The 20,576-nt window shown below is 33.5% G+C and overlaps 4 protein-coding genes across 6 annotated transcripts; 2 read left to right on the top strand and 2 right to left on the bottom strand.

Annotated features, from left to right (window-relative positions):
- The first annotated feature begins 2,392 nt into the window (after positions 1-2,392).
- LOC132254019 (uncharacterized) lies at positions 2,393-4,489 on the top strand. Its single transcript, XM_059737711.1, has one exon. The coding sequence runs from the start codon at positions 2,393-2,395 to the stop codon at positions 4,487-4,489; it is 2,097 nt and encodes a 698-aa protein (XP_059593694.1).
- A 1,064-nt stretch (positions 4,490-5,553) lies between these two features.
- On the bottom strand, positions 5,554-9,376 carry LOC132254066 (ubiquitin-like-specific protease ESD4). Of its 2 annotated transcripts, XM_059738084.1 has the most exons (8): positions 8,936-9,376; positions 8,601-8,840; positions 7,451-7,570; positions 6,832-7,349; positions 6,659-6,743; positions 6,467-6,562; positions 5,969-6,363; positions 5,554-5,883 (listed from the first exon to the last, which is right to left on the bottom strand). In XM_059738084.1, the coding sequence occupies exons 1-8, from the start codon at positions 9,272-9,274 to the stop codon at positions 5,739-5,741; spliced, it is 1,938 nt and encodes a 645-aa protein (XP_059594067.1). In that variant the 5' UTR covers positions 9,275-9,376; the 3' UTR covers positions 5,554-5,738. The 2 variants fall into 2 exon arrangements, with proteins under 2 accessions (XP_059594067.1, XP_059594068.1); XM_059738085.1 differs by lacking the exon at positions 7,451-7,570.
- A 21-nt stretch (positions 9,377-9,397) lies between these two features.
- Positions 9,398-14,025, bottom strand: LOC109122009 (uncharacterized). 2 transcript variants are annotated; one of them, XM_059738083.1, is made up of 5 exons: positions 13,642-14,025; positions 12,390-12,931; positions 10,823-11,459; positions 10,510-10,659; positions 9,398-9,850 (listed from the first exon to the last, which is right to left on the bottom strand). In XM_059738083.1, the coding sequence occupies exons 1-2, from the start codon at positions 13,788-13,790 to the stop codon at positions 12,427-12,429; spliced, it is 654 nt and encodes a 217-aa protein (XP_059594066.1). In that variant the 5' UTR covers positions 13,791-14,025; the 3' UTR covers positions 9,398-9,850; positions 10,510-10,659; positions 10,823-11,459; positions 12,390-12,426. The 2 variants fall into 2 exon arrangements, with proteins under 2 accessions (XP_059594066.1, XP_059594065.1); XM_059738082.1 differs by having other exon boundaries at positions 10,510-11,459.
- Positions 14,026-15,974: 1,949 nt separating this feature from the next.
- On the top strand, positions 15,975-20,543 carry LOC100262581 (putative pentatricopeptide repeat-containing protein At3g25060, mitochondrial). The gene is made up of 3 exons (XM_002265684.5): positions 15,975-18,859; positions 19,692-19,749; positions 20,018-20,543. The coding sequence occupies exon 1, from the start codon at positions 16,014-16,016 to the stop codon at positions 18,048-18,050; it is 2,037 nt and encodes a 678-aa protein (XP_002265720.3). The 5' UTR covers positions 15,975-16,013; the 3' UTR covers positions 18,051-18,859; positions 19,692-19,749; positions 20,018-20,543.
- Positions 20,544-20,576: the final 33 nt, after the last annotated feature.

Raw genomic sequence — 20,576 nt, 5'->3', positions numbered from 1 at the left:
ATAACACCACATGACCTATTTGTTAAATGAGTAGGATTGATTCTATAATGACTTATTAGTATGTTATAATATTAGGGTTATCAAAATGACTCGTATAAATTTATTAATTTAGGTATTTAATTTAAAAATTGTAGAAAAGTAAAAAATTCTCTTTGGTTATGAATATCATATTGTTGAGAAATTAAATAACTAATCAGAGTAAAATTTATATATTTGATTTAAAAAATTTTAAATTAAAAGCTTACTTAAAATTATAAACAAGTATAGAAATAAAAATTTCTTTTATTAATTTTGTATGTTATAAATATTGCCTTAAAATTAATTAACATTTAAAAACAACTAAAAATTATTTTTAAAGTGATATTTTTATAAATTTAATTAAAATATTAAATAATGTATAACCCATTAACATAATTATAACTTATTAAATAATGTATAACCCATTAACATAATTCTAACTTATTTAACATTATTTAATATTTTAATTAAATTTATAAAAATATCACTTTAAAATACTTTTTAGTTGTTTTTAAATGTTAATTAATTTTATTATTTAATTTTAAGGCAATATTTATAACATACAAAATTAATAAAAGAAATTTTTATTTCTATACTTGTTTATAATTTTAAGTAAGCTTTTAATTTTAAATTTTTTATAGTCAAATATATAAATTTTACTCTAATTAGTTATTTAATTTCTCAACAATATGATATTCATAACCAAAGAGAATTTTTTTACTTTTCTACAATTTTTAAATTAAATACCTAAATTAATAAATTTATACGAGTCATTTTGATAACCCTAATATAACCATATAAAGGTATGACTGTTCCTTATTTTCCAAGTAATTAGGTATTAGGGAAAACTGATCAGAAGGGACAAAAATCCCTCAATATTGTAAAACTAACCCTCCACTTTTAATAGCCTCTAAAATGGTCCGATCTGGACAAAAATACCCCTCAGCTACATCAACTCCTTTTTCCCTCCCATTCTAATTTTATTTCCCTCCATTCACCTCCTTTTTATTATTTCTTCCACTTTCTCATTTTTTTCATTTTCTCCTGTTATTCCGTTTCTCTCTTTTCAGTGCATTTCTTCAAGTCTCACACAGTTTCTCTTCCGATTTCTTCAACTTAAAGCGCTTTAAGTTGTGGTTGGATAAACAGTGTACGTTTATTTTTATTTTTCCATATTTTTTTTCTTTCATGTTTTATTTATTGAATATTTTCAAACATTTAATGAGATGTAGTAAATATTTAAATAAGTTTGAAATTGTTATAATTTTTTTAATATCATTTACAGCCATGAAAAAAGGGATTAAAAGAAGGAAACAATCAGCTTAAAAAGTGTAGCATGGAGAAACATTGTCTATATGGAAAAATCAAATGATGGTAAGTAATAAAACTTATGGAATTTTATGATGGTTTTGGTATTGTTTGCACATTTGTGCTTTATATAGATGTAAATATATGTGTTAATAGGGTTTTGACATAATACATAAAGTTATCTTTTTTAGTTATATATCAAAACCTTACGGATATTAAGTTGAACTTGACGTGTGTTAAGTTGAACTTGAAGTAAGTTAAGATTGTATATAGTTATTTTATAGTAACATTATATTTTTGTTATTGTATTTAATTATACTCAATTTGAGTTGAATCATTTGCAAATTAGCCTTGACATTAAATAAATTACAACATAACCAATCTTTTAGTAAACAAATATATTTTTATTGTTTAAAATAGTTTAGAGTTACAATGTCTGAATTTATTTAATAACTATATACATTGTATTTCTATATCATTATTGGTATTATTTGAGGTAGTAAAGATGATTAATAATGTTATTTATTTGTTGTTTATTAAAAAAATAAATATGTGTAATGAAATAATATGTATTTAATAATGAATGAGTTTTTTAAAATTAATACCTACTTATTGGTGCTAATGCTATGATGTAACTAAAAAATATTCTAATATTGTTTGTTGATGCCACTAATTGAATTATTCTGTTATTTCAGTGGTTGATGAAGTAGGAATAATGCTTTTATATGAAGGAGAATGGGTACGAGATGGAAATGTTTTCTATTTCGAAGGAAGTAAAGGTAAAGGCATTGAGATCCCGAAAACTATATCATATAAAGAGTTATTAGGGGTTGTCCATCATATTTTGAAGCTAGATCCAACAAATTGTTTTCTTTCAATGAAGTATGTATTCAATGCCAACATACCCACAAGTCCTATACAACTAACTGATGATGGGGATGTGAAATTCTTTATTGGTTTAAATTGTACAAATGGTAAGCTGTCTGTTCCATTGTGCATCACAGTTGAAAAGAGAATTGATAATCACAATCAGAAATCAATTTGCAATTCTTATTTCGAATGTCATATGTCTTCTGAGATTGATAAAGAATTGAATGAGGACTCAATGTTGATGCATAAAAGTAGACACATTCATTGTGATTCAGTTGAAACTCTTACTGTTGATGGTGAAAATGGACCAAGATTTCAAAATGAGTCACATGAAGGGTATAAAGTTCATGATTGGAACATGAATGAGACTGCAATTAATGAGGAGGATTATAGAATGAATACTAACCCTACTAGTGATAAGCAAGTGACCCAAATTGGCTCATTCAGAACTGGTTCAGCTCAGAGTGCAGAAATCTTGACCATGATTGATACAAGTGATGGGTTCATACATGACAATCCCACTATAATCGAAGATGTAGCAAATGAAAGACAAAACATGATGCAACAACCTATAGTTAGTGGAATTAGTGATGACCATCTAGAAGAACACCAAATTTACTCAAGTAAGAAAGAATTACAAAGGAAGTTGTATATGATGGCTCTGAAAAGGAAGTTTGAGTTCAAAACAACTAAATCCACTACTAAGTTATTGCTTGTTGAATGTTTTGATAAAGAATACAAGTGGCGAGTTCGTGCTACCAAGTTGGGGATTTCCAATATGTTTCAAATAATGAAATTCTATTCAACACACACTTGTCGATTAGATATGATGTCTCGTGACAATCGACATGCAAGTAGTTGGTTGATTGGTGAGAGTATAAGAGAAACATATCAAGGGATTGGTTGTGAATTTCGACCAAAAGACATTGTAGCAGACATTCGAAAGCAGTATGGCATTCAAATCAGTTATGATAAGGCGTGGAGAGCCAAAGAACTTGCTCTAGGTTCTATTAGGGGATCACCTGAGGAGTCTTATAACACTTTACCATCCTATTGCTATGTTTTAGAGCAAAAAAATCCTGGTACCATTACTGATATAGTTACTGATTGTGATAATCAATTCAAATACTTTTTTATGTCGATTGGTGCATCTCTTGCTGGGTTTCACACATCAATAAGGCCTGTGGTTGCAGTTGATGGGACATTTTTGAAAGCAAAGTACTTAGGGACTTTATTTATTGCAGCGTGTAAAGATGGCAACAATCAGATATACCCTTTAGCCTTTGGGATTGGTGATTCAGAAAATGATGCCTCATGGGAGTGGTTTTTACAAAAACTACATGATGCACTTGGACACATTGATGATTTGTTTGTGATATCAGATCGACATGGTAGCATTGAGAAAGCAGTACATAAAGTATTTCCCCATGCGAGGCATGGTGTCTGCACTTATCACGTTGGACAAAATTTGAAGACAAAGTTCAAGAATCCTGCAATTCATAAGTTGTTCCATGATGCTGCCCATGCTTATCGTGTTTCAGAGTTTAATTTTATATTTGGGCAACTAGAGATTATTGACCCAAAAGCAGCAAGATATTTGATGGATATAGGTGTTGATCGATGGGCACGTTCATATTCTACCGAAAAAAGATATAATATCATGACGACAGGGATCGTTGAAAGCCTTAATGCTGTGTTGAAAAATGCTAGAGATCTTCCGGTTTTGCAATTGGTTGAAGAATTGAGAAACTTACTTCAAAAATGGTTTGTGACTCGTCAACAACAAGCAATGTCAATGTCAACTGAACTTACCATGTGGGCTGATGGAGAACTTCGTTCTAGGTATAATATGTCAGCAACATATCTAGTGGAACCTATCAACTCCAAGGAGTGTAATGTTAACTATGCTGGCATTAGTGCTCAAGTGAATTTAGACACTCGTTCATGCACATGTCGACAATTTGATCTTGATCATATTCCATGTGCACATGCTATTGCTGCTTGTAGATTTTACAACATTTCATGTTACACTTTGTGCTCCAAGTATTTTACTACTAAAGCATTGTTATCTTCATATTCAGAGTGTATTTATCCAACTGGAAATGAAATAGATTGGGTAGTACCTAATCATATTCGTGATAAAGTTGTGTTACCACCTAAAACAAGACGCCCAACAGGAAGACCAAGGAAAGTAAGAATTCCTTCTGGTGGAGAGGGCAAGCGCACATCTCGTTGTAGTCGATGTGGTCAATATGGGCATAATCGGAAAACATGCAAACGACCAATCCCTTGATATCATGATAGCTTTGGCACTCTATGAACTTACATGGAATGAAAATTGTAATAGTGAGCTTTTTTGTTTTTTTGGTACCCATGTGAACAGAAATGTAAGTTACTTTTTTGTATAAGGTGATAGGATAAGCACATAGATGAATATTGTAATAATGATCCCCTTTTTTTGCATAACCATAGAAATGGAGATATTTGTTACTTTTGTACATATATGTTATGATGAGTTATGTATAAAGTATAAATGAAAATTACATGTTTATTCTCAAACTATGGACTCAACTGTTCTCACGTTTATTGATAAGGAACTTGACAATAGTTAAGTTCAGGTTTTGTCTGAAGACTGTGGACTTAACTATCTTCAAGTTTGTACATAAAACAACTTGACAATAGTTAAGTTCAGGTTTTGTCTGAAGACTGTGAACTTAACTACCTTCAAGTTTGTTCATAAAACAACTTGACAATAGTTAAGTTCAGGTTTTGTCTGAAGACTGTAGACTTAACTACCTTCAAGTTTGTACATAAAACAACTTGACAATAGTTAAGTTCAGGTTTTGTCTGAAGACTGTGAACTTAACTACCTTCAAGTTTGTTCATAAAACAACTTGACAATAGTTAAGTTCAGGTTTTGTCTGAAGACTGTGGACTTAACTACCTTCAAGTTTGTACATAAAACAACTTGACAATAGTTAAGTTCAGGTTTTGTCTGAAGACTGTGAACTTAACTACCTTCAAGTTTGTTCATAAAACAACTTGACAATAGTTAAGTTCAGTTTTTGTCTGAAGACTGTGAACTTAAGCTTCAAGTTTGTTCATAAAATAACTTAACAATAGTTAAGTTCAGGTAAAAATGACAATTGTAGACACAACTTCTTATGAGTCTATAGAAGATCAACTTGATACCTGTTAAGTCCAGATTAAATATGTTATTCTGGAATAGATTTCGACTTAATATCTGTCAAGTTTGTTCACAGTTAACTTGATAGTAGTTAAGTTCATGTGTTCTATTAAGACTGTGGACTTAATTACCTTCAAGTTTGTACCCATAACAACTTGACAACATTGAAGTTTAGTTTAAAAGGTCAATTGTATACATAACTATCGAACAACATTCATCAAAATATCCAAGTAGATATATCAACCTGTCCAACTACATTTATCAAAATGCCTAACTACATATATGAAGCTATCCAATTACATATAACAAACCATGCAACTACATTATCAAAATGTGAAATATCAACATGAATTCATTACATAGGCAAGTATTTCATATAAAATAACTCTGCTGCCATCTTTTCCCGAAACCAGTCCATTCGTGCACTTGTTAATGACTTCAATGGATGGTTGTGCATTAAGTATTCAGCATATTTGATAACAAACATGCCACAATCACCACTACATGGTACACAAATAATCAATGTTAGGGCTATTATTAAAGATTAAGTGTATAAGTTATGAAAGTAAATTTAAGATCACTTACTCATTTTCCTGTTGAGGAATATCTTGCAGCCGTTCAATTTCCCATTCTTGGTAGTTAACTTTTGTGTCACCATGAAAACCATAATATGCTATTGCATTCAATATATGCGGCAACAATTTGGCTAATGGTTTAATGGCAACTTGCAATCTTGCATTATTATTGATGCCCATCAATGAGTCATATACGTATATAATCCTTCGATGAAGGTGGACAACTCCTAATACCCAGTGACTAGCCCGAACATTGATAGGGACATACACAATGTCAACATCAGGCCATTTGACAGAATAAAGAGGCTGCAAACCATTGGCATAATCAATAAGGATGTCATTCTCTAGTAATTTGAATTGGTTCCACTTCTTGCCATGCTTAATCCATCTTGCTTGAGCATTTTGCTACATAGAATAAAGTTAATATACATAAATAAATAACCAAGATCATAAGATTCATTATTACAAAAAAATTAAAAATGTTAACTAAAATTCAAACTACACATACCCAAAACATAGTATCCACTGTGGTAAACTTTTGGGAAAAAAGATGAGGATTTTCTATTCGCCGCTTCCGGAAAAAGAAGAAGGCAACATCAATGTGCTAACAATTACAATAAAGTAAATTAGTTATATTATTTGGTTGTAAGCTGAACATAATAATAAATAAAAATAAAAACAAAATGCATCATTTACAAACCGTGTCAGCAAGCCATGAACCATGATTAGACAGTGATTGAAACCATTTTTTATCTATATGCATGTAGTCAATGTCAATTGTGGACCTTTGACATAAAAAAAAAAATAAAAACATTAGTAATTTTATAACTTGTGAAGAACACAAATTTACAAGTATGGATGTATACAACTTACCCTTGGTCATCACTCATCCACTTTTGAAAGGACTCTAATGCTTCTTCAGAGATTGGATGCAAAGGATCAAATGAAGTTAATGGTTTCTCAATCTCTTTTCTTAGTTTCTTTCTCTTGGTGGGATCTGTAAAAGGGTGCTGTAAGATATGAGACTTTTTAATCTCACGCCTTCGCTTAAAAATGGCAGGAGATAGATGGTGAGGTATGACATATACTGAAAACTCGCCCGACATAGTTGGGGTACCAAACAACTTGGCAATATCAATAACTGGATCATCAATAGAGTAGTCATCTTTCAACTCTTTAGTCATGTGTTTTTCTGCAAGCTGAAGGTTTCTAGAAGCTTCCATATCAATGTTCACATCCATGGGAATGTCATTTCTCTCCACTTCATCATCTGTAACATCCTCAAAAATTCCAGTCTGGAAATCAAAGCCCATATTGTTATCATTTTCTTTTGTACTAGATTTTCTGAATCTAGTGTCATGCATACCGTGTTCCTCATTCGAACTCTTAACCTAAAATTGCATACACCACCCAATAATAATAAATATGAGAAAACACAAATGTCAAAACATTGAAGTATTAGAAAATTTAAACAAGTAAACATGTCACTAACTTCTAATAAAAGTTGTTTCAATTCATCCATCTTCAAGTTGAGTCCTTCAATTTCTTTCTTTAGATGATTGAAATTTAACTCTGAGCTTTGTCTGAATTTCACAAACTCCATCCATAATTTCTGCACATATTGCACATAAATGAAATAAAAATTTAACACTTACAATATTTATATATATATTATGACAAGTTTGTTCACTTTGTGATTACTACCAAAAAGTGCTATTTTGTAGACCTAATTATAATGGTTTTAAGCACCTTTGAGTAGTAATCATATTCATTTAACCCAATTAATTCATTAAGGTCCTTAGTAATTGGTTTTAACCATTTTGTGGCAAGTTTACATGTTTTTATCAGCTTATGAACCAATTCAAGCATGCCAATTGTTGGAGGAGCTACTTGGGCGAGTTAAGCAAGGATTTTGTACGTTTATAGGCTTGAATTTCAAGTGGAAACACGAGCACAAGCAATGGAGAAGAGGAAAACAGAGTGAAGAAAACAGCTGCAGTCTTCTTTCGTACTTTTGAGGCACTTCCCGAAGTCCAATTTTTTCATGTTATATACCATTTGAAAGCTTAGGAAGTCAAGAATCCAACGCTTCAAACCGTGTATGATTTGGAGCTGAAATGAGGAAGATATGGCCTTCGGAAGACAACTGCATCATGTCAAATGGCCAATTTCGCAAGGTGAATTTCACATTGCGAAAATTTCGCAATGGGATTTTCTTCATGGTGCGAAATTTTGCCATTTCGCACCATGAAGAGCCACATTGCGAAAATTTCGCAAGGGGATTTTCTTCATGGTGCGAAATTTTGCCATTTCGCACCATGAAGAAACACATTGCGAAAATTTCGCAAGGAGGATTAGGCACATTGCGAAATTCCTTTGAATCCCCTGTTTTGAGACATTGTTGATGTTATTCCACTACCGGTTCTCCAAGATATTTTTCTTGATTTTTAGCTTTGTAAATACCTATTTTACCCTTGTAATCAACCAATGAATATGTTGCTTTTGTAATAGCTCTTATTTATTTATAGTTAAGGTCAGGTTCCACATGTTAATTATGGAATGAACATCTTATATTAAATAAAGTACCAAAAAAAAAAAACATGCATGCATTATTTATGATGGCTAAGTTTAGTTTAAGTTACCTCTATTGATGGGGTGATTGCATCATTTGTTGTTTCTTCTGCCATTGCAGCAGTAGCAGCAGCAACATATGCAGCAGTGTCAGATGAGCTTTTTTCATGCCTTAAGTCATCATTCTTGGCATCTTGTGAGGCATTTGATTGGTGCAACATTTCTGCTGAAGCTCCTTGTTTATCTACATGCTTGTAATAGTCTTGTTGTTGCTCCTCTAAAGTGGGTGTTAGAAGCGAATGAAAAGTTAACTACAAAGTCCAAATCAAATATAATTATTAATAAACAACAATACAATAATATTTATAATTGCATTCTTAAAATGTAAAGGTAAAGAATTACTTACATGAGGCTCTAGAAATACATTTTCAACCTCAGTAGACCTTGGAGCACTTGTTGCACTCCAATTTAATATTCGAGGATACCTCTCAGATACACGAGTGGCATATTTCAATCCAATAAGTGGAATAGCCTCGTATGCCCAAACCTGGAATGCATATGGAAATCCAACAAGACTATATGCTTCAACTGCAGCTTCTCCCTTTGTTTTCTTTTTATCTTGGTATTTGGATACCCGGTTCTCCAAAGCTCTTTGCAAACCAAATAGTGTCCTCTCATAACAAATCCCCCCCCATGGATACTTGTTAAAAGCCTCCAAATTATCAACCAAAGCAACCCATTCCATATCTATCAAATTTTTTCCTTCTTTCCCAAATAAAACATGCTCTAAAAAATACAAAAGTGCCAACTTTATCACCTCTTCATCTTCAAATCCTTTTTTTTTATTTTTCTTTTTCTTTTTCTTTTTCTTTTTCTTTTCCTCTCCTAAAGAAAGAAAAACTTTCTCCAACTCATCATTACGCACCTTGTTTTCTCCTTTAAAGTATGTGTCCCTTATTCGTAATGATTTTTTATCACATTTTGTAATAGGACCAAAACTCAAGCCCGTAATCAATGCAAACTCTTCTTTACTAAATCTTAAGCCCTTTGACTTTAATAAAATCCATATTTCATTGTCTTTTTTGGTTTCACATTGACGTAACAACAATTGATGAACAATTTGGGCTGAAAATCTAAGTTCGGGAAGGAGTAAAAAATGACCAAAACATGATTTTCTAAACATCTCCAATTGTGGTTCAGTCAATTTCTTCTTAATATTTTCAATGGCTACCAAGTGAGACAAACATGCAATTTTTCCAGGAAAGTACTCCTCTTTAGATATTTTAGATATAAAAGATAGGAGAGGAGGAGGAATGTCAATCTGCAAAATAATAACAAATTGTAAAAATATCAATATAAATTGAGCAAAATTATATTACCAAACTTATCCAACTATGTTAAATCCATCATTTTGTATTACTTCTTAACATAGACTTTATTTTCCTATTATTTAAGGATGTCATGTCAAATGCTAATATTCTAAAGATATTATTTTACTAATGCAATTGAAGCTATTATATTTTAGTAAGTTGCAGCTACAAAAAATTGGAGACATTATTCTAGTGTTTATTGAAATTTGAAACAAAACAAAACCATTTTGAAATTGCAACCTGACAATGAACTTGATAGCAGTTAAGTTCAGTTTCTTCTTAACATATATATTTAAATCAAAATTCTAAATATTTAGATAAAATAATTTCACAAAAATTATATTCAAATACGTTATAAATTCATAACAAATAACTTCATTACACAAAATTTCAAAACCTTTTGATGGTAAACTTGATAGTAGTTAAGTTTAGTTTTTTCTAATAATTCAAATATTGCTTTAAACCTTGGACTATAACCTCACTGAGAAAATTTCCAACAATTAGATTATCAATTCATGAAAAATAAATTCACAAAAAAAAATCTATTAAAAATGATAAAATTAAAAAAAAAATTAAAAATCAAAATTTCAAGTAGACAATTAATGCTTACTGAATCAGTTGATTTCTTCTCATTTTCTGATGACGATGAAGAGGTTTCAAAACCTGGCTTTCTTTCACTTCTCTTTTTTCCCAAAATTTTATACCTCTTCTGTTTCGTATTTTTCATCACAGAATTTTTTTCTTCCTCCATTTTCATGAACTGAATCAACACACAATATCAGAAAGATGAAAAATCGGGTTTGATTAAAAGAAAAAAATAAGAACCAAAATAAGACACTTAGGGTTTCTTCTCATTTCATGGATGAAGATTCATATATACAGTTCGAAAAACCAAAATCAAAGAATGAAACAGTGAAACTTACTTTCTGTTTTTTCTTTGTATTGTGTTGCCTTTTTGTTCTCTTGCAATAAACAGAAAAATCCTTCGTGACTTCTTTCTCGCAGGTTAACAGATGGAACAAATGGGTTTGCAGGGTAACGAAGAGACACAATACAAGAGAAAATTGGAGTTGGAGGGAAAAAGGGTAACGAAGAGACACAATACAAGAGAAAATTGGAGTTGGAGGGAAAAAGGGCTGAGAAAGATAACTGAGGGGGTGAGGGGGTATTTTTGTCCAAATTGGGTCATTTTTGAGACCTAAATAAGTAAAGGGTTAGTTTTGCAATATTGAGGGATTTTTGTCCCTTTTAATCGGTTATCCCTAGGTATTATTTGTTAAGGAAAATGTCAAAGATCCTGCTGTCCAACAAATTTTCCAGGTCTGATGCTAGGTGAATTAATCAGCATACTGAAACCAAACTAAAAATCACATCAGCCATGCAGACTCTTTGTAAGCTCTCAGTGCTGCATGGTACAGACAGACACTATATATATATATGCCTAATAAAGGAAGCTGGTGACTGCATACAATGTTGATCTTTCCTTTCTCCTTCTTCCTTCTTCGCTCATCAATCTTGTTATTTTCACATATGGAAATGATAAAAAGGCTTTGGATTAACCTGTATGAATAAAAAATAATTAAACAATGTTAGATTTTTCACAAAGAAAAATTCTGGCAATTAAAAACCCTTTTAAAAGATTTCTTGTTTTTGGGTTAAAAATTAATAAAACTATCAATTTTCCTAAGAGTAGCTTGTCTCATACCTGCATGTGGAGAGGCTGACAAAATTTCCCTATACCCACAAGTGGAGAAACAGACAGAATTTGAAAATTCATATACAACAAATAAATGGGGGAAATGGAAATTGCGCAGGTGTAAATAAAATTTGAAGAATTTGGACATTCACATACAACAAAGGCGTGGAGAGAAACACAGAGATTCATTTAAAACAAAGAAGGGAAATACAAATGCAAATTGCGGAAAGATGGCTCAAATTCATGAGCTCCGGTCAAACCAAACTCTTATACCATGTTAAAATACCAATTAGCAATAAAAAAACCTTTTTAAAAGATTTCTTGTTTTGGGGTTAAAAAATAAAAATTAACAAAACTATCAATTTTCCTAAAAGTAGCTTGCCTCTACCCACATGTGGAGAGACATAGAATTTCCTCATACCCGCAACCGCAAGTGGAGAAGTGAACAGAATTCGAAGATTTGGAGATTCATATACAACAAATAAATGAGAGAAATGCAAATTGTGGCATCTGAAAAATTTGGAGAATCATATACAACAAAAGTGTGGATTCATATACAATAAAGGCATGGAGAGGCAACAAAATTCGGAGATTCACATGAAACAAATGTGGGAAATGCAAATGCAAATTGCAGAAAAGCAGCTCAAACCCATAATTTCCCATCAAATCAAACTTTGATACTATGTTAAAATACCAATTTTCTTAAGAGGTTAAACTTCTTGGATTTTGTTTGAATATGGATATCATGCTCTTGACACGGTGAAAGAAGCAGGCATGTAAGAAAATTAACGTACCTTGTCTCCGATGCATTGCACGACCCAAAACTGCCCCTCACTTGTCTTCAGCAGCAACTCTCCCTGGCAATTGCCCATTCCCTCCCCGTTTTTCATATTCAATCAAGTAGTAGTCAAGCTTGGGGTCTTGGTAGAAGAAAATTTTATCTTCGGGTCTTAAACCATGTTCATTGGCAAATGTATTCCAGTTCGCCCGAAGCATGTAGCAAGAGCTCAACTCATCGAATGAAGCCTCTATATCCCAGAGCTGCCTCTTACTGTCCATAACTGGTAGGATTATCCTTCTCTTGAGTCCAGGGAAAAATACTGCTGCACATTCCAGTGGAATCATCATCCTCCCATAGTAGATGTCGCTGAATGTCAACTTCTTCATGTAGACGAGTTGTCTCTCACTTGGTCCACCATCTACCAAGCCAGGCGACTGCTCTTCTCTGCTGGAACTGGGCGATTTTCTTAATGAGGAAGATGGACTCCCCATATTCTCAGTTTGGGAATGTTGGCCATGAATATTCAGTGATGAAGAATCCGTATTGGCCTTGTCGCTGTAGAGAAGAAAGTTGAAAAGGATTCAATTTTATTGGCAGTCCCCATACCCAACAAGGATAGACTTCAATTCTCTTTCTCCTTTCTGATAAATATGCTAGAATATCCCACTGTTTGGTTGTTCAAAGAACCCAGGAATGAAAAATCAAAATTTTCATTATAATTCACAACAGGAAAACATAAAAAAGATTCATTAATATTCATAGATATCTTTCTTTTTGTTTCCATTTCTTTGATTTTCCTGTCATCCAAACCATAGTGGTCCATGAAATCCCTTCTTGAAAAGTCGCCTGATTACTACTAGAATTCATTTTGTCGGAAAGGGAGAAGAAATCAATGGAAACCAACGCACAAAGGCATCAACCCTACTCCCTATGTTTGGGTGATGAGAAAAGGGAAGAAAAAAATAAGAGAACTAAACAGTTTCTTGCGTTTCTTGGCAAGCATTCACATGAAAGACAGCTAATTAAAGAGAGAGTCTTTAGGATAACCCCACACCTCAGAGGCACTAAACTACCCAATTTCTCTTGTATTTGACTAATCTTTATTCTTCTTCTGTCCCACTTTGTTACTAGGCAACAAGTATTCTTAGTTTCCACCATTTCTTGGCAACCATGCAGAGAATTAATAAGAGATAGAAAAATGAAAAACATCCATGAAAGAATCAAAAAAGAATCCGGAAGAAAATCCTAAATTAAATCCAAGCTACCTGGATTCCATTAATGGCTTCAAGCTATCTTCATTAGCAGCCGTTCCAATCGCAGAAGCTGATCCATTTGATGAAGACGCATCAAGTTTCACCTTTTTCTTCATTTCTTCGTCCGATGGGCTTGCACTGCTATCTCTTTTCTGAGACATTTTTCTTCACTTCTTGCGAGAGAGAATGAAACTATCAACTTTGAAACTGGTGCACGTATATAGAATTGGCTGTTTCTGTAATTAATTTACTGGTCACTTTATTATATCTCACTTTCTTTTGTATTATCACATAATCACTTTCTTTTCTAAGAGTATTTATATAGTTCTCTTTATCCTTCCTTATATCTTACATCTCATCCTTTGTTTCTAATTTTATGTCTGATGCCTCCCATTTTCATCATTTTATTTCTAAAAGTTGTTTGCAACGAAATAGTTTGGTTCCCTATTATTGTTTTTCTACAATAAAATCAGGATTTCATCTCACAAAAATATTTACACCCCAAAATATTTTGTTGTGATTTTGTTTCTTTGTGGTGCTAAAGTTGGCACCATGACTCCCGCACTCAAAATATTTGACACGATGTGTTTGTAACTTTCTGCAAAATACATTTAGGACATGAAATTAGGTTCATGGTAAAAAACAATTATGGCCAAAAGTTGAATTTATTATAGTATTTGTTTTGTTATGACTTCACTTCCGTCACTAGCCCTGCCTTTGGCATTCCCCTCCTTACAGTTAAGGTAACGACTTCGGGCATGACCAACTCCCATAGTATGATGGGTAGGTGCAAAACACTTGTAAATGTTTAAGATTTTAACTTTAGATGATGTGGCAAAGTTAGGATTAGTGTAGGGGTGGCAAGTCGTGTTCATGTCATGTCAAAGTCTAGATATTCTATTATATAACTCAACCCAGACCCGATATGAATAGTAATTGCATCAAAAACATAAACTCAAATACTACTTAAGTATTAAATAAATTACATGTCGTAGTGTAACCCATTTTATAATCAAATTCTCATATTTAATAATCAGGTTAGAGTTAGATCTTGTATATATCTATATGATTAATATCTCAACCAAACATGTTTATAATTTAATTAAACTATTTATTAAAAACAAATTTAAAATGAGTTGGATATGAGTTAAATGATTTAAAAATATAATTAGGTTAATAAGGGGATTATTGAATGGGTCAGTTTAGATCAAATTCATGTTATACAAATTAACCTAAAAATCACATTTATTAAACAGGTTATACAAGTCCATACAAATTTGACCCAAACTCATTTATTCTCAACTCAAATTAGCGAAAAACGTGTTGAGTTTATATTGTGTTGGGAAATCATATCAAACTTTGCTACCCTTAGATTACCCCACATGATATTGCAATAGTGGAAATAAGATATTTGGAGGATGTTATATATCTTTTGGCTCATTTTTAGTTTAATTTTGAACTTAAATTCTTTCTAGGTTTTCCCTCCAATTTCCCTTAATACCATCCAAGAAGTATGATTTATTGATTTTCACTTAAATGTGCAAACTCTTGAGTGGATTTTAAGATAGATTGGGGTTAAAACATCTTAAGATCTAAAATCTAAAAGAGTTTGTCACCTACATGTTTCAAAGTGCAATCCCACTCAATGGCAATACTTTTTTTTAGGTGAAGCTTCAATCTCTTAAGGAGCTTCATTTGGTTGAATTGTGATTAATCAAATATTACAAAGCCTAGTATTTATTATTGGTCAGAATTGGACCATAACAGAATTTCGATATTCTAACTCCTTATTCAAGTTCTTCATCAAAGGGTTCTCCTATCTTCTTTTTTTTTTTTTTTTTTTTCGAGTGTTCTTCTACCGGGTTATTGGTTCATCCTTTTATTCTAATCCTTTTTTTTTTTTTAAATTAGATGTTGGAGATTGAATCTCCAAATCCAATAAATATGATAGAATTTTGGAAAAAAATGTGTTTCTACACATTCATGTAAAAATAATTGTAAAACAAAATCATCTAAAATTAATTTAAGTTTTATGCATTCATTAGTTAAAGATAATATCTAGAATTGTCAAAAGTAATATATTTAATATAAAAAAAATGTATAAAATGCTAATCATTTTTAAATAACCACTTAAAATTTATATTTTATAAACTTGAGTTCCTATTTTATATGTTTTTTTCTATGATGTAATCCTAATAATATAAGTAATTAAATGAATAAGGGCATTAATATTTATTGATATTAATAATAATTCAATTAATATTAAAGTAATAAATAAAATACAAAAGACAAAAGGAGAATGAGACTAGAAAAGTTAAATAGCAAAGTCAACGAAATGATATGAAGTGAGTTTCCCGCCCTTGGTCGTATCCTAGGTGACGGCAATGAGGTTAGTTGCTGGTTCAAAAAGTCTGAAAACTCTTCTAATAGCCTCGAAAGACGAACCATCTATTGCTAAAATCCATGCTCTCATGATCTTGACTGGGATCTTTGGTCATGGAAACTCCAATGCGAAGCTAATACAATCATACGCTCGACTGGGCTACATCGAATCTGCGCGCCAAGTGTTTGATAAATCCCCTCAATGTGGTGTAGATGCTTGGAATGCTATGATCATCGCATATTCACGAAGAGGTGCGATGTTTGAAGCTTTGAGTCTTTATCATCGGATGGCGTCAGAAGGAGTTAGACCCGATAGCTCAACTTACACTGTTGTGCTGAAGGCGTGTACGAGGTCGTTGGATTTGAGGAGTGGCGAGGAGACTTGGCGCCAAGCGGTTGATCAAGGGTATGGGGATGATGTTTTTGTTGGGGCAGCGGTTCTGAATTTGTATGCCAAGTGTGGGAAGATGGACGAAGCGATGAGGGTGTTTGATAAAATGGGTAGAAGGGATCTTGTTTGTTGGACAACAATGATAACAGGGTTGGCACAGAATGGACAGGCAAGGGAAGCGGTTGATATTTATCGACAGATGCAGAAGAAGAGAGTGGAAGGAGATGGGGTTGTGATGTTGGGGTTGATCCAGGCTTGTACAACTCTGGGGCACTCAAAAATGGGTCTTTCTATACATGGGTATATGATTAGGAAGGATATTATAATGGATGTTATTGTTCAAACTAGCCTGGTGGATATGTATGCTAAGAATGGACATTTGGAGCTTGCATCTTGTGTATTCAGGAAGATGCTTTACAAAAACGTCATTTCATGGAGTGCATTAATTTCTGGCTTTGCTCAAAATGGTTTTGCAGGTAATGCACTTCAATTAGTGGTGGACATGCAGAGCTTTGGATACAAACCCGATTCAGTGTCACTTGTAAGTGTGCTCCTAGCATGTTCCCAAGTTGGGTTTTTGAAATTGGGTAAATCTGTACATGGATATATTGTGAGAAGGCTCCACTTTGATTGTGTCTCCAGCACTGCAGTGATTGACATGTACTCAAAATGTGGATCCCTTTCTTCTGCACGTACGGTTTTTGATCAGATTAGCTTTAGGGACTTGATCTCCTGGAATGCAATTATTGCCAGCTATGGAATCCATGGGTCTGGGGAGGAAGCTCTCTCTCTCTTCCTCCAGATGAGGGAGACAAACGTAAAACCAGACCATGCAACTTTTGCATCTCTTCTCTCTGCCTTCAGTCATTCGGGTCTAGTGGAAAAGGGTCGGTACTGGTTCAGTGTCATGGTTAATGAATATAAAATCCAACCAAGTGAGAAACACTATGCATGTATGGTTGATCTCTTGTCTCGTGCTGGACGAGTGGAAGAAGCTCAAGAACTGATAGATTCCATGATAACTGAACCAGGAATTGCCATCTGGGTAGCCCTCCTGTCAGGTTGCCTTAATCATGGGAAGTTTTTGATTGGAGAGATGGCAGCAAAGAAGGTCCTTGAGTTAAATCCAGATGATCCAGGAATTTATGCTTTAGTTTCAAACTTCTTTGCCACAGCAAGGAGGTGGGATGAAGTAGCTGAGGTTAGGAAGATCATGAAGAAGACAGGGATGAAAAAGGTGCCTGGTTACAGTGTAATGGAAGTGAATGGAAAGCTCCATGCTTTTCTGATGGAAGATAAGAGCCACCATCAATATGAAGAGATTATGCAAGTTTTGGGGAAGTTGGACTATGAGATGAAAGCTATGGGCTATGTCCCAAAGACTGAATTTGTGTTGCACAATCTCGAAGAGGAAGTGAAGGAAAGAATGTTGTGTAATCATAGTGAGAGACTTGCTATTGCTTTTGGGCTCTTGAACACTGGGCCAGGAACCAGACTACTGATCACTAAGAACCTTAGAGTGTGTGGTGATTGCCATGAAGCAACCAAGTTCATCACCAAAATTGTGAACAGAGAGATTGTTGTGAGGGATGTGAAGCGGTTTCATCACTTCAAGGATGGGGTCTGTTCATGTGGTGACTATTGGTGAGCCTGGAAATGCGAAGGTTTGTTTATCTTTGTTGGGGTTGGTATGGTCCAGGTGCTGAAGCACAATATGAAGGATGAAGTAACTCTGATGGAAGAAGAAGTTATCACTATTTTGACAGGGTCAGAAAATGAGTTTCCTAACCAATGCCTTAAGTGGATATTGGAAACAGCTCTGAGCTTGAACAATTTCTAATAACCAGTAAATGATCTTGAATGGTTTATGCATCTAATCTATCCATCCCTTTTTACTAGGGGATGCTGGGGAAATTGTGTTCATTGCCATTCATCGATGCATTGACCTTCATTCCGGATACATGTACAAAAATGATGCAGCCAAGTAAAAGAATCAAAGGCCCCAAAGGCTTAACGTGTTCCTGAAATTAGTAAAACCTTCTTCCAGAAACCTGAACTCTTGTTGGACATCTGGAATTGTTGCTGAAAGGGACATACTGATTTGTCAAGCCCTGCATGTTCTAGCATGACTTCCATCAGATGGATGAATGAATATTTCTGGCAACAGTAATTTTTGCTTTCCAAGCATACAAAATCAAAGAAGATATTGGATATTGGTCATCTCTCTATAGTCCTATCAGAAGTCTGATGAGCTTTACTCTGCTTGCCAGTATTTATAAATGTTGTAACACATTTTGGAAACTTGAGTTGCCACTTTGGGAAAGCAGATGACAATAAGAACATAAAGAAGTTGGAGAGGTTTAGCAAGTTCCATATTCATGTTCATTTTGAATCCTATTTGCTTCCTCTGTCATTTGGAGGAACAGATTGCTACAAGGAAACATTCATTTGAATCCAGTAAGTATTCTCTTTTTTCATATATAGGCCTTTACATGTTATTTTTTGAGATTGATCTTGGTTATATTTTTATAACTCTGGGATGGATAAGAATACAATCACTTGAAGTTGTCCATTAAAGTCGTACTCTCTTCATATACATCACTGAGTTTGAATATCTATATTTGAGGAAGATTGCTCCAACTTCTGAGCTTTTGATAGCCTGGTTTTTTCTTCTTTGTTGCAAGTCCTGCAGTAAATCTGATGCTGTGAACTGTGTAATATTCCTACCGTCAACAGATGAATCTAGGCTTAAATGGCTTCCATAGACCAGTAAATCTATTAGTAATAGTTTACAACTGATTTGACAATCGTTTCTTCATTTTGGGCCTTTGTGACATAGTTGTTGAAGAAACACTTAAAGCACACCTAGGCTCAAGGAAAAACCACACCCAACAATTGTGCCTCACCTACCAAGGCATGCTTCTTGTTGAAGAGGGGCACCTCATGTATTTTCTTGTTTCTTTTTTAAGACCTTTATTCTTCAAATTTCTAATTGTACATTGAAATTTTATATAATGGCATTAGTTTTTGTTGGATGTTACTTTTAAATGCTTCAAATCTTGAAAGTTTTTGTTGCAACGAATTTTATTTTGAATCATCTTTTATAAAATTAACATGTACCCTGGGTTGAACCTCTCTTCATTTAGGTGTGCACTTTGGGTGACACTTTGTACCTAAACCCTAGGAGAATTTTGCTCCTTAAATGCACTTGCGCCTATCAAAATATTCAAAACTATGCTTTGTGAGTTCTATTTTCTCCTTGTCCTGACTTAGGTTCTGTTTATTTCAGTGAAAATAAACCCAGGAAACACAGCTATGTTTCATCATGAAGATTCCTCATTATGACGGTATGCTATTTCCTCATTTATTATTGGATTTATACATAGCAAAATAGAAAATGATGAATATGTAACTAGGAGAAAATGGCTGGCCATACAAAATAGGACTATTTCAACATAAATCATTTCCTAGCAGAAAAAACATGCTCCACTTGCCTCAATAAGTTGATTGTATGAGATTGTGATTAAATTGTTTTCCACTAGTAACTTCTTCTAAACTAGGGAATGGCTTTCATTTTCACTGATATCATGGAGAGTTTTTTTCTTTTGAAAATAGGTGGAAGCGGTTTGTCCCACTTCATTTTCAAGCAAGAAGGTTTTTTCACGGCAAATCGTGATATTTCAGAAAACTGTTGATGGGGCTTTAAAAAGAAGAAAGTAAAGTTAGAAAGTACTCCTGGATTCACCCAAAGTCCAAGATGATGGTGAGCTTTTGTTGGCACTTGGCTCACCAGACATACCATACAGGATTAGAAATATTGGTTCATCGCTAGTGTGATACATACTTTGCTTTGTGCATAAAGTTTGTAATACTGTTGGTGAATTAGGTGTAAGTTTTAGGCGTAGCCTTATACGATAAAATATTCAAGACCCAAGTGAAATATCGTAAGATATTAGGGGCCTTGCTGATAATTAGCAAGACTTGGTTACAAGTTGCTACATTGCCTGCCTTGCTCTTATTGTTCCATATATGTAAGACCCCCAACTCCATCTATTTCTATTGTGTGGATGGCCAATGCAACCTATAACTGGATGAGCCACATTTTTTGGCTATATAAAAACAAGGTCAATGATTGAAGTCAGTCTAGATCATGTTAATAGCATATGAAATTTTG

This window comes from Vitis vinifera, chromosome 7 (assembly GCF_030704535.1).
Source record: "Vitis vinifera cultivar Pinot Noir 40024 chromosome 7, ASM3070453v1".
Lineage (NCBI taxonomy): Eukaryota > Viridiplantae > Streptophyta > Magnoliopsida > Vitales > Vitaceae > Vitis > Vitis vinifera.
This window is presented reverse-complemented; position numbering and strand designations above follow the sequence as displayed.